This window comes from Stegastes partitus, unplaced genomic scaffold (genome assembly GCF_000690725.1).
Source record: "Stegastes partitus isolate 25-593 unplaced genomic scaffold, Stegastes_partitus-1.0.2 Scaffold261, whole genome shotgun sequence".
Lineage (NCBI taxonomy): Eukaryota > Metazoa > Chordata > Actinopteri > Pomacentridae > Stegastes > Stegastes partitus.
Window position 1 is genome coordinate 118,352 of NW_007577992.1, and position 13,669 is coordinate 132,020.

Genomic DNA, 13,669 nt, shown 5'->3' on the forward strand with positions numbered 1-13,669 from the left:
TCCTCTCCAAGCCCTCCTCCCCTCAGCCAGCACATCAGACGGACGCGTTTGACATTTACACAGCTTTCAACACTTCAGAGACAGGAGATTTATTCCGCCAGCGGCCCTGGCTGAAGCCAGGCCTCGACCTGGGCTGGCCCCCATGACGACCCTGTAGCTCAGCCCTGAAATGAGGCAGGGCTGAAAAGAGACGAGCATGAGAGAAAAAAAAAAAAAAAAAAAACAGAAAGAGGGAGGGAGGGATGGATGTCTCGATTCTCCTGGACATTTTCTCTGGCAGATTCCGATAGACGTGCAAGGGGAAGACAATAAGCGTTGCGCATCCCGGAGCACATTAAAACGACTGGCCAAATTAATCACACAGTTCCACTTGTCACACTCGGAGGACAGTCTGCCATGAATTCTGCCTCAGAGATAGAGAGAGGAGCAGAAGAGGAACTTGCTGGGCTACGCAAATGCTGGCACAGCGTCAAAGACTGTCTTCCTGAATACTGATCGGAACCCTGTACTTGCTGCAAGAAATTCAAAAAACCCCCCAAAAAACATAAACAAACAAGAGCTGCCAGAGCTGGTGGCTTTTAAGTGTCACTGTCATCTCGTTTTCAAAATAAAGTCATAAATTAAATGAATAAAAGCAGAATATATTATATATATAAAAAAGAGATTGTGCTTCTATTCTGACAATAAAATTTGTGCTGATCAAAGTCATTGTGATGCATATTACTGTTAAATCACTTGATTTTAGATGCAATAAAAAAGGAAAACACTGAAAGGGTGCAAGCAGCGTTCTGCTGATAATTTACCTATTGTTTTCCATTCATGGCCAAAACAATGTTGACACCGAATTGACTTGGATATGGTTATTACATCTTGACAACAGTGAGACAACAGCTACTTGGCTTGATCCATTATTCAAGTGACTAAAGTGCAGAGCTTTCAATGCAAAAATGTAGACATCCTCATTCTGATGAAAGAAATGGCTTCAATCGAGAAGAGATTTCTCCAGGGACATATACTGAGATACCCCTGATTGTAAAAGAAGAGTTCTGACAAACCCAGATCTCCTAGAGTGAGAGCACACAGAGGGGGTAATGGTCCATTTAGATAGTCTAGGACCAAAGCAGTGCCGGATACTGGTGGAACAACACCAATTTTCTCCCGCAATTTCCCTCCTGCAGATGCTGGGATGAGGTGTGGGGACGTAAGCACTGTGGCCATTCTGATGGGGCGTGGATGCAGAGCCTCAGGTCCACTGGGGGGACCTCCTGCTAGGCCTGAAACATCAGCGGGATACCTGAAAGTCTCTTTGGCTTTGTGGCAAAGGCCTCACTTAAACTCATCTTTCATAATTTATCAGCAGAATTCATTTTTTGTTGTTGCATGTTCTTATGTTCTCACCTTCTGCAGTGAGTCATTGTAAATCTGTGGAGGCGGTGTGTTTACGTGTGCTTACAAATGTGTAAACATACAAGTGGGTTGAAATAACCTCAAAATAGTCAAATAAATAAATAAATTGCGTTGATGCTTCACGTAACCTTACAATTTCATGCCTACTGTGCACCTAAATGGGGTTACACTAAAAAAAGCTTTGGGAACTTGCTGTATTAATATTAGGGTTTATCTGGCTCACATAGCAACAAATGCGCCGCTGCATTTAACTCTCTCAACCACAAAAAAAAAAAAAAAAAATCAAGTGATTGCTCTTGACCCTACTAGCTGTATGTGAAAGCACCACCAAGCAAAGTGATTTGATCACAGGATCAAATCCATACAGCCATTTGACCCTTGACCTCCCCAGCAGGCAGCATGGGAAGTCAGCTGATTACCCAGGGTCAGCCTAGGAGCTCTGGATTAGGAAAGTATTGATCCCAGTGAAGATGTAGGGCCCACAGGGAATGAGATTGAGAGAAAAAGCTCTGCCGGGCAGAAATGATATCGACCAGCAGGCCTAGACAGGCTCTCACGCAAAACCATATTTGAGCTTGGGACCTCGGAGTTGGCTGTGCAAACAGAGACGGCTTCGGCAAAAGCTCCTTTCACAGAGGCCCACTGAGAGAGGACAGAGAGAGAATGAGAGTGAAGGAGGATTGAAGAAGACAAGCTCAGAGAAATGCTCTTTGCATTAGGCAGACACACAGAGGCCTCTGGTTTAGAGCTGACACACTTAAGGGAAGAGTCAGCGGGGGCCATGTAAATCAAGACGGGGTGAGGAAAGATATAGTTCTGACCTGGGGCCAAGCTAAGCAGACTTTAACATTACCCAGAATCCATGTAAACAGCAGTGAGACCGAGCTGCGCTCTGTTCACTTCCATGCAAAGTAGGTGGTGAGGTCAAGGAGGAAAAGGGGGGTGAGGGGGTGTGGTACACAGACAGATTGATGGTGATAGCACTGTGGATAAACTTGAAGAGTTGTCCCCGTTCCTCAGTAAATTAAAGGAGTGCCTTGTCCTCTCCAACAAGAAATCCCTCAACCTTTGCTTTCAGCGAAACCCTGGGGGAGTGACAGAGCTGGCTGGGCTGCTGGTGCGATCCTTGGAGTAGTTTGGTGAGGGAAAAACAGACAGTAATGGCAGATGTATGAGAGAACAGGGAGCATTTATTCAGCTCAGAGAGAAAGAAGAAAACTGCCAGAAACCTGAAGGGACAGGAAATACACAACTGTGTTATGAATATAGTCGAGGAAGAAAAATGGGGACATAGGTAAAAGAAAAAAGGGGGAAAAAAAAGACCTACTGATTTATGTTTTTTTGCACCTTGTCTTTCATACGGCCCCCCCAGCTTTTTCTTGTCTCTGCTGACTGTGTGACTGGAGCTAGTTCGCTATCTTGCCTTCAGAGGTGAGCGCACACACATATACACACACATGTACAACCCTCAGCACCTCCCAGTGTTTTGACATGGCCCCAGGCCCGTTGCTGCTGAGCTGCAGCAGCAGACACTGGGCATTGGAAATTTAAGTCGGGGCGTAGGAGAAATTAGGCGAGGAGGCAAGGAAATGGGATGTTGACTTGAACTGGCCCTGGGGGCAGCTGAGAGTCTCCCTGTGCAGCTCCGCTGGCTGCCTGACAGTTTGATGGAGCGAGTGGAGGCTTCCCCGCGGCCCGAGCCGCCGTCTCTAACACTGATGTAGCTCAGTGAGGAACAGATTGAGCCTCCAGGCATTGCTCTGTACTGCTACTCCCCTTCTCTCTCGCTCTTTCTCACTCTCTGTGCTGCTGCTGTTGCTGCTACTAACTCTCTCCCGCACTAATCCTGTCAAGCCAACACACAGAGGCATGTACACACAGTGCATATGCATATACATACTATATGTGTTCACACAAAATGACGTACTGTACGCACACATAAAGACACTTAGATACACAGAAATAACAGCAACACCCACAGAGAGCTTGGCTCCCTCCTTCCTTCTCCTCCCTACGACAGCGATGTGATGAGCACTACAGATGCTGTTTACTGGGCTCTGGCCGACACACAGGGGGAAGGAGGAGGAGAGGGAGGGTGGGACGGAGGAAGCGGCAGAAGGGGGTAGAGTCAGGGGGCTGGCAGGCCACAGCCATAATGAAAAGAATCTGGCGGCAGCCCACTGTGTGCTGGTCATGAGAAGCATGTGCCGCCGGGGGGCTCTACTGCTAATTTCAGGGGGCAGCCAAGCGTTTCACGCTAGACTTGTCATCGGGCCAGAGGGGGCATTCATACTGGGTGACAGCAATTGCGGAAGGCGGGTAAGGGGTTTGGGGAGGGGGAGCAAAGGGAGAGGGTAAAAGCTTCAGCTCCCTTGCCCCTCCCTGTACCTCCTGTCCCCCCTCTGCAATGATCAAACGTTATTGTAAGCAGGGTACAGAATTACAAATGAGTGTCCTGTGGCAACGGCTGGAACTGGATTCAGACACTCACTCCGCTCTGTTCTCTCCTCAGGTGGCCACGAGGGGCACACCTCATCCTCCAACTCCTGCTGTCCAAACAAGATTTGACTAGCACTTGCTTCTTCTTAGTTAACATGACAATAATAATCTGTTATAAATGCAGGGGGTTTACAAGCCCACAGTTTTAGACACAGTGGTGGTGCATCCCACCTCGGGGTGAGCAACATCAAGCGTCTCTCAAAAATGACACGTCTGTACAACTCAACTGCATTCACAATGAAGTATTTTCTGTTGGACTTTGATTGTTTGTGACATATCACAAATAACTTTCATATCAACAAATCTTTGCCATATATTTTCTTTCTTTTTTTACTGTCGCTCCTTTTCAAGCAATCATGTATGAGATGGGGTGAAGAGTCATCACCTTGGTAACATGATAGGTAGGTAAAATGAAGAAGCTTCAAACTTGCAGTAAAAGGGTTCTATAATAACCGAAATGCTACTACTTTCCTAAATCTAACCACATAATTTTGGTGCCTAAACTTAACTTCTAACATGTAGTTATCATTGTCAAACAAAGCATTGTGTTTGCCTAAATCTAACTATAGAGTGAATTAAAACCAAACTCAAGTGAGTAAAAACCAAATTTGAGAATAATGATCCCACATTTCTTCGATTAGAAAATGCCTCTGTTACAAAACAGATTAATATCTCTTTCAAAATGTAAATGAGTTTAACTGCATAGGAATGCCATTTTTGGGAGCAATATGGATCTTAATCTCCATCACTGTTAATCCAACACATATATTGTACATGTTGTGACAGTATATATTGGAAACTGAAATGTGACACTTGCAAATAAAACAACCAAACAGTAATACTTGTTTTTGATAATCCTGCCAGCTCAACATTGCCTGCAACAGTCTGAAACTCTCACAAACAAAGGACAGACACCTCACCCCACCACAGTGTGACCAAATCTCTGACGGCTGACAAACTCTGACTGTCTTACAGAATATGTCGTCATGTTGCCTAACCCTGGTCCCGTCATGTCCTTGGTTTCTTGCCATTCCCTTCATCTCTACAGGACTGGCAGTCTGTTAGAGGTGAAATGACTGACGGGCACTTCTTTAATCAGTGGCATTGACTGGCCTGAGGATTTGGCGTGCTCTTGGGATTTATCTCACAACTCACCTAGATAAAATGAGCACAAAGTCAATGGAAATCAAGAGTTGAGACGAGAGGGAAAAAAAGGAGCAGAGGGGGCCGAACGCACTGTCAGTTCAACCACTACATCTTGGATGAAATTAGAGAACGTGAGGGAGGTAGAAAGGGGGAGAGCAGGAGCTACCAAGTAGTAAGGTGATGCTAACAGCTGGCAGCCTCCCCCCCTTTAAAAAAAAAAAAAAAAAGGCATGGCTGGCTCTAGTCTGGCAGTCAGGAGAATCAAGCGAGAGATGAGCAGGGATGAAAGGAGGAGTGTGAGAGATGGAGTCAGTAATAAAAGCTGGGTGGGTGATGGTAGATGAGTGGATGTGGGATGGGTTTTGGGGGGATTCTGAAACAAGCCGTCACATGAGAGAGAGGGGAAGGGATGGGAAACAGAAAAAGAAAGACAGGGAGCTATGTAGAGTGAAGGAGGAGAGAGGAAAGAAGGAGGCAGCCACATTGCACACTTCAGGCTGTGAATAATTTAGAGGAGCACTGGGGAGACGAGACGAAGATGAACACAAAACACTGGCAGCGTTTGACCTAGAGCTGCAGCTACATCAGTGCACATCACAGAGCGGAGAGCTCTCGCTCGCTCTCCCTCGTCCTCCCTCCCTCTTTCTCTTTTCCCTCTTTTGCTCTTCATCTGCCTCCCTCTGTGTCGGGGAGGAAACAGCTGTACACTTTTCTTGTTTCGCCTCACATTCTATGAAACTCAACAGAATGGCTGACAACTCTGTTTCAGAAGGGTTCTCTCCACCTCCGTGCTCTGGGCATGTCAGAGAAGTCAGAAGAGCCTCGCGCAAAAAAGGATATATGTACGTCCAGACTGGACAAGGCCATGAAGGTGGATGCATGTCCGTGTGCAGATACCCCCCTGACACACACAGGGCAAATGATAGCATCACATATGAAAGGTTCCGACTTGATTCGAGCCACCTTGCTGCAGTGGCATGTCAGCTGTAACAATCCACAGGTGTTGAGACGTTTACTAGTTGTAGTGACTAATTAAATCAACTTTGTCCATCTCAATGGGATGATTTGCTGCTTTTACTTCTCTTATATCTTTGTTAATTTAATTTCATTTGTTAGGAGAAACAATAATCAACAAATTATTCAGCATTAAAAACAAATTTACTTGGCACTATTACTTGCTTGGTTCATGCATTTCAGTCTACAATATACTTGGCCACTACCCAGGCATTTTACATGTAACTTATTTTGAGTGAAGACCGCAAAACTGTTTACAAGACACCCATTCATAATTTCATTAGTATTATTTTCAGCTAGAAGTGCACTCAGAGAGCGCTGTCGTCTGCCAATGCCAGTGTAGTACCTTGCAGTTTTAAAGAAAGCGATCCAGATTTACTGCAAAATTTAACGTGCTCATCCTTTGCCCATGCGCCACCTCTCCACCAAGTTTCATGAAATGTTGCTGAGCAGTTTTTGCGTAAACAAAGACAAACGGTACAGAAAGCATGCCCCTGACAAGGAGGAGGTATGTTTTCTGTGCCCTCCTGCCCACATGAACACATGTCATCAGACATAATGCGGCGTGAAAGAGGACCACTGCAGCGAGCTGTAAGAACTGGAAACTGTAGACAGCGGCAGTAAATACCGACTGCCCCATGATTAGGCACAGTGAGGTTAAACAGAGCTCGTTTATGCCATCTTTGTCGAGGTGCCATGAATCATCTCACCTGCCGAAGTGTGTGTTTCTCTCTCTCTCTCTCTCTCTCTCTCTCTCTCTCCGAGTGTGTGTGTGTGTGTGTGTGTGTGAGGAAAAAAGGGCCACTGGGCATCTGTGGTGGGAGTGACAGTTGGGCGGACAGAGGGCGGTCTGATCAACCCAGAAGGGAGGGGCCATTTATTACAGTAATTAAGGAAGCATGGGAGTAGAGAAGCCGACATTGTAAATGCACATTTATATGCACATATTGTAAATCTCTTCATCTCGTTAAAAACAACAACAAACAAGCAAACAAAAAAAACAACAGGAAGCAAGTGGTAAAAAAGGAGAAGATGGTAATCAAACAAAACCAGATTTCACTTGGTTTGCTCTCCTTATTTTCTCGCCCTCTCCCTCCCTCCAACACCCTCTCACTCCCTCTCTCACTGTCTCCTGCTCAGTCTGTGTGGCTGATATTAATGGGACGTCCCTTGTTTGTAAATGTGCCAAGTTGCGTGCACCACTGCAGGCTGTCTATTATAGCAGGCCTCTGGGGCAGCTATTCCATATGGCGTCACATATGGCACTCAGCAGCATCAATTAATGTTGTTATAATACTGATTTTTATGAGCTAGGGTTTAACTCCTTTCCTATTTTTTTTTCTACCCCTCCAACTCCTCCTCTCCCCCCTCCCCCCTCCGACTGATTCTTTGATTCTTCAAACTGCCTCTCTTCCATTCCTCACACCTTCGACAACCTGGCTTCTGAACAGTAGACGATCCGGAAAGTTTTTCATGCCAAATTCTGAAAGCTCCTACCAGCTCTGCTGAACACTGCTCAAAGACCTTGAGCATGACTTTGTTCCTGCTACACTGCAGAAGAAGGGTAACAATATTGCCAATGTGTCAGGATCTTCACATCTCTTCTGAAGCTCAGAATTCGATCGGTGGTATATGAAAGAGCACGAGAAAGACCAAGGCAGGACTGAAAACTTTGTTCGATTTTTATTGCATATCTGAAAGTAGACACCGCATTTACAGCAACTACTGTAGTTTTGGTCACATTAGGCCAGCATCAGGGACTATTAGTGTGTTAAATTAGGCCTGTATTTATGCACAAAGCGATAGGCAGATGGATATAAGAACAGAATCTGAGGGGCCCTTTTGTTCCTTGGTGCCTTTGGTGGTGGATCTGACAGGAAGGGAACAAGAGTGTAGCAAAAAGCCCCGCTTAAAAAGCTCCCAGCCACACCAGCCTTGTCAGCGACGCCACAATTAGAGACTAGATCACTGGCGCTTCCCAGCGAGAAACATCTCACCACCACTCCTCAATGGAACTCTTTCGTTTGAGGAACACACTCAAAGCGTGGTTTTAAAACGTTTCGGATGGCTAATCACTCTCAGGATGAAAGGCCCTGGCGTGTTCGTTTGTCTCAGCGTGGGGAGCTTCCCTTGCCGTTTCTCTGTCTCTGATTCTGATTGTTTTTGTTCGTTTCTTTTACAGCAGGCAGGCGAGGCAGGCGAGCTGGCAGGCAGCGCTGTTTGAAGGTGCAGTCAGACCCGAGTGCAGGCCTGATGCTTTGTAGTGATATTTCCAGCAGCACAATCTCATTACTTTTTGACGTGGGAGATGCGTGCAGGGGCGGATTGTCATTTCACGCTGTCAAAAGTTCCATGAGGGAACGGAGACGGGAACGGAACTTCAATGACCTGCATGCCTCTGGCTCATCAAGACTGAATATATTAAACCAAATAACACAGATAAAGCCCAATGAACCAGATCCTTGAAGATGCTTGTAAACTTAATGTCCAGTCCCCAGGGGTGTTGAAGGAATCTCTCTGCTTATCTGTAATCCTTGTAATCAGATGTATTTCAAATCCCTCTAAACCTGCTACTGTACATCCAGCAAACCTAATTAGCCCAGACATAGCACTGCATATGCAGCCAGGCAGCACATATACATATGTAGCTAAGACAAACAGGCCTTTGTGTCTTAAGGGGAAAAGTCCTGCTGGGCAGCATTCCACACCTCTCAAAAATGGTGAGAGCTGCTGGACGTTTTCACATGGAACAATCAGCGGTGGCTCCCCCTTTAAAAAAAAAAACAAAACTGGGGGATGTCCCTCAAAGTTGATTTCACACGGACTTCTTTCAATACAGAGAGAAAATTTGCTCTGTTTAAGAAGCTGCCAGGCACTGATTGAAGCGCCCGGTTACCATGCAAACCCCAGCCTGTTGCTGGGGTGACTGTCCCAAAGTGCTTCCTGGGTAATTTTCGAGGTCACTGGTTTGTGCACGCCTATGTGGTGCAGATGGGCCCACCCTCATTCAAGGCCCAGCAGGAGCTCTTTCATTAGGCCCAGTGAATGGCCTCATTCATCCCCTTCACCTCAATTGGTCACGCTGCGTCTCCACAGAGGGCCCAGGACAAACTTTTCCCTCTTTCCACTCCCTGATCTTCCACGCACCACCCACCTTAGTCATGCTTCACTTTTGTCCAAGAGCATGTGGTGACTGAAGCTCCAGAGCTCATCTCTGGCAACTACTTCAGATGGACTAATAGGTGGAATGTAACAGTCCACTGACATTGCTGTCTTTCTTTATCTTAGAGAAGTTACGAACAACCCATGTGCATGACAGTGATATAGATCAAGATAGATATTTATAATTAATGTAGTAAATATCTTTAGCCATGGAACTATTAGTGAAGCCCGAGCCCATGAAACCAATCATAATTCATATTCAGAGACATGATTAAGGTGCAGTGCTTTGTCCAGATCTTTTTGACTTATCAGTGTATTAATCCCAGTGTCATGTTCCATAATCCTTTTTCTAAATCAGTGTTGCACAAAAAGCCCCAAGAAGCCAATTCCAGCAAAACTCCAGCAGAATCATTTCATTCCTAAGTTGCCACACTCTCCACTGAGTCGCTCCTGTAGCTGCAGTGCTTAGGCATGCTAGTGAGTCCTCTATTCCCTGCCTCTTTTTGGCCCTCAAGCGAGTCTCAGGTCTGGCTTAGTGAGAAGTGACTAATTGTCTTGAGTTGTTAGTGTGCCTGGAATGAGATCCACTTCAATCTGTGACAGGGTGCACAATAATTTTGTTTCTCCCTTCCTCCTCCCCTCTCTCTCTTTCTCCTTCTTGCAGCAGATTTAGCCCCTCTGCTTCTCAAGCTACTGAGCTGTAAAATTGACTGGACAGCAGGCAGTATACAGAATGAGACCTGGCATCGTGGACGCACTAACCTTGAGGAGGGCCACTGCAGCTGGCTGCACCTAAAGAGATGGAGACAGAACATCAGCCATATTGGACTGAGAAAGGTTAAAATGAGGAGGGAGGAAAGACCAGAGGCAGAGAGAAAGGCAGAGACCCTTTGCTGAAGAGACAATACGACAACTTGGCAAAGCAGGTGTAAAGCAGCATGAGGATGGACATACAATCTACAAACAGACTACAGCGAATCAACGACAGAAAGGGGAAAAAAATGGAGGAAGCGGTAGCACAACCCCTCAGTTACAGCAGTGCAAGTACACAGCTAGCATACCTATGAAGCTCTGTAGTTTGACCCTGTAACTAAGTGTGTTTTACTCAAGTACTGTGTTTCCATTTTATTCTACTTTACACCTCCTCTCAACAATTTCAGACGGAAACATTGGTCTTTCCACTTTACTAGAAGCTTTAGTTACTGTACATATAAAAATTTTACACGATGGATAATATAACAAGATTTTAAAATACAACACCTTGTTAAAGATGAAACCAGTGTTTTCCAACCTTTTTGGCTTCTTACAAAAAGCAAAGTTTAGTCTGGGTCACGTTTCAGGTGTCTTTGAGCTCCACCAAATAGTGATATATTTTTTTTCCTCACATGGTTTTATTTTAAAAAATGTTGAAATGATGCTCAGAAAAAAAAAAAAACAAAGATCAGAGGAAAAGTACAAAAAAACAGAAACAGATTTATGGATCAGAATATTTTCTTCTCAAACCAGTATGTTTACTTTAACTACATTTTGCTGCGAACACATTCATTCTTTTATTTTAGTAGGATATTAGATGCAGGATCTTTACTTGCAATCAAGTAGTTTTACAGTGCGTATTGGTACTTTTGAATATTTCCTCCATCACTGACCTTTGCGTACTGAAAACCCAATGTCTTGTGAAATGTGTATATTTTGTATTATCAGAAGCACATTTCCTTGCAGCTCTAACAAAATTATCCTTAGTAATAAAATCAACTTGTATCGCTACTCTTGGAACAAATCTGAGCTATCAATTACTATGAATCATAAATACACTGGCTGTGGTATAGATGTGAACAAATGGAGCCTCAGTCCCTTACAGATGATATTAGTGCTCTGAGCTGCTCTCTCTCCACGAGAGATTAAGCAGGTTTGTACTCTCCCAGGCGGGCAGCGCTCCCTCCTCCAGGGTGCTGCACTATCATTTGCAGGAAAATTACTTCAGTAATGAAGAATCCAGGCCCATAAATCCTCATGGCCTCACCTTCCTTCGCCGCCCAAGTCTCGCTGAACAGCTAGTAAAAATTCCCTTTAAAAAATTCATAGTGCAATTTTGCTCAAATCCCTCCCAGCAAGCACAATTATGGAACTTTCATCTCAATTGATTTATGTCCTGGGTAAAAAGAGGGGGGGGGGGGATGTCTCAGAGGGGGGGGGGGGGGTGAAGGGGGAGAAAAAACAAGTGGTAAATCATTGTTTTTAAAAGGGAAGGTGCAGGGGCCTTTTGTCACTTTCACTGCATGTGTGTTGTAGTGCAGGCGACAGAGGTGCACGGGTAAGAGGACGAGGAAGAGGAAAAGGAGCGTCTGAAGGGTTTGAAAGCAGAAGTAAAATGGCAAAAAGGAGGAGGAGGGGAGGGAGATGGGGGCGAAAGGAACGGTATTCCACTTGATTAATAACACTAATCAAATTATACAGTGTTCCACTGTGCCCTGAAATCTGGGGCCATAATGTCCTCTAATGGCGAGGTTCATGGAGCTAAACTTCAGAGGGAAAACACAGCGCTGACTGCTGCATGCCTTAATGAAGGCAGTAAAACATCCATTTCCAGAAGCCATGAAATGAAAGGCAAGATTGTAGATGTGCACCCAGTGGCTCCTCCACTGCAAAAAAATGGAAGGCTGTTAACACAAAAGACAGTGTCGGAGTGAGTGAGAGAGACAGACAGAGAGAGACGCAGGGCCTTAAGAAGAGAAATGAGGAGAGAATAATACAAGTGAAGAGATTTAAAGGGCAAGAACACCAAGAGTAAGGGGATATAAAAAGAAAAGGGATGATGAAGTGAGGATAGAAAGACAGATTGGTAGATGCTCTCAGTGCTTTATTTCCAGAGAAGTTCTCTTCTGGCATGAAGACAATCATCTGTGTCTGCTGATTATGGATGAGCCAGGCTGCTTTACTATGTCTGTTATACTTAGTGCTGCTGACAGCAGCCACAATTCATCACTATTTAGCTGCTGATGCACCTAACCACAGCATCCTCCCCCTCATCTATCTCAATACCACTCCATTAGAGAATTCCTCTGTCCATCCAGGCATGTATTGTGTTGTTCCATCTATCCATCCCAATGTCCAGTCGTCCATCCATCCATGTACGCCTCTGTTCAGTCACTCATCCTTTCATCCAACTGTATGTCTACTTTTCCATTTCATCCATTCATTCATCCATGTGCGCATTCATCTATCCACCCATTCATCTTTTGTCATTTGTCTGTTGACGGCCCGTCTGTCTGTCCATCCATCCGTCAGTCAGTCAATCCATCCAATCTGTGTAAATAAAATTCGGCTTCGAAAGATCTGACATGTACAACAATGCTGCTCTGACCTTAGCTGTCAGCTAGTTGCTGCAGGTAAGAGGTTGGCTTGTTATCTCCAGGCACTGTGCCAAAACACTACGACTTCTGCTGGCAGTGGCGCAGTAGAAGTCCGACGTCAAAATCTAAGCAACATGTAAATAACCCTGGGCTCAGTGCGGATTGTAGTCCTGTGGAAAAAGTCTGCTGCATTATAACAAACTGAAACTCAACATTTATACAAAGGCATTATGGTTTGCATTTAATCTACTAAATTGCACATGCTACAAACAATCAAATCAGCTTTTGCATCTTGAGTAAAGTAAACGTTGCTCGTAGTCCTTGGGGCAAAACTTCATCTGGAGAGCAAGGGGAAAAAAAAACAGAACAAAGCTGAGAAAACACAGATTGCTATTGTTATTATTATCATAATTACAGTTGTGCTTATCATGCAAGCAGCCTCAATCAGGATGAAATACAGTTTCATTTGATGAAGCTTCCTGTTTTGACTGGCTTGAGTTTGGGAACCACACACTTGGCTGGCGTGCCAAAAACTCAATCAGGCGCAATTACATAGCCATCAGATAGAAATGTAATTGATTTGAAAGCTGACATGAGATATAACTACATTACAGTGGAGGCACAGTGGGGAGGCTCCTTGGGGACAGGGCCTACGGGGAGCTCATTACCGCCAAGCTTTGAATTATTGAGTGCTAAGGCAGTGACATTGAGGAATAGAGGCGGGCGATTGGCTGTAACAACTCTGCAAGTGTTTATCTCAACTTACAGCAACCTAAGACATCAGAAGGAGTTATCTGCCTGTGCATGAATATTGCAGTGGAAGAAGTTGTAATGGTTTATAATTGAAAGGGTTCAGGCCAAGGTGGAGCCCACGAGTGCACATCATGTGCTATTTGTATCGCTAATGATTGTAATGACTTTAACCAAAGCAAAATACAACATAGCATCCTGCTTGTTTCAGTAGCAGTAACACCAGTTAGTCACTAGGTCACATATTGAGTTGACATTTATTTTGGGGAAACATCACATGTCAACCGTGCACAGTGTGCTGAGTTTGCTAAAAATTGTGTTTTCCAAAAATGACTTTCACT

General features: G+C 44.8%; 1 protein-coding gene across 2 annotated transcripts in view; it reads right to left on the reverse strand.

Moving 5' to 3' along the window:
* fbrsl1 (fibrosin-like 1) overlaps nt 1–13,669 on the reverse strand; it is a 311,753-nt gene that overhangs the window by 102,915 nt on the left and 195,169 nt on the right. For both annotated transcript variants that reach the window (XM_008282164.1, XM_008282163.1), the window contains exon 5: nt 9,991–10,020. In XM_008282164.1, the coding sequence (XP_008280386.1) occupies nt 9,991–10,020 (30 nt within the window). The remainder of the gene's footprint in view (nt 1–9,990; nt 10,021–13,669) is intronic.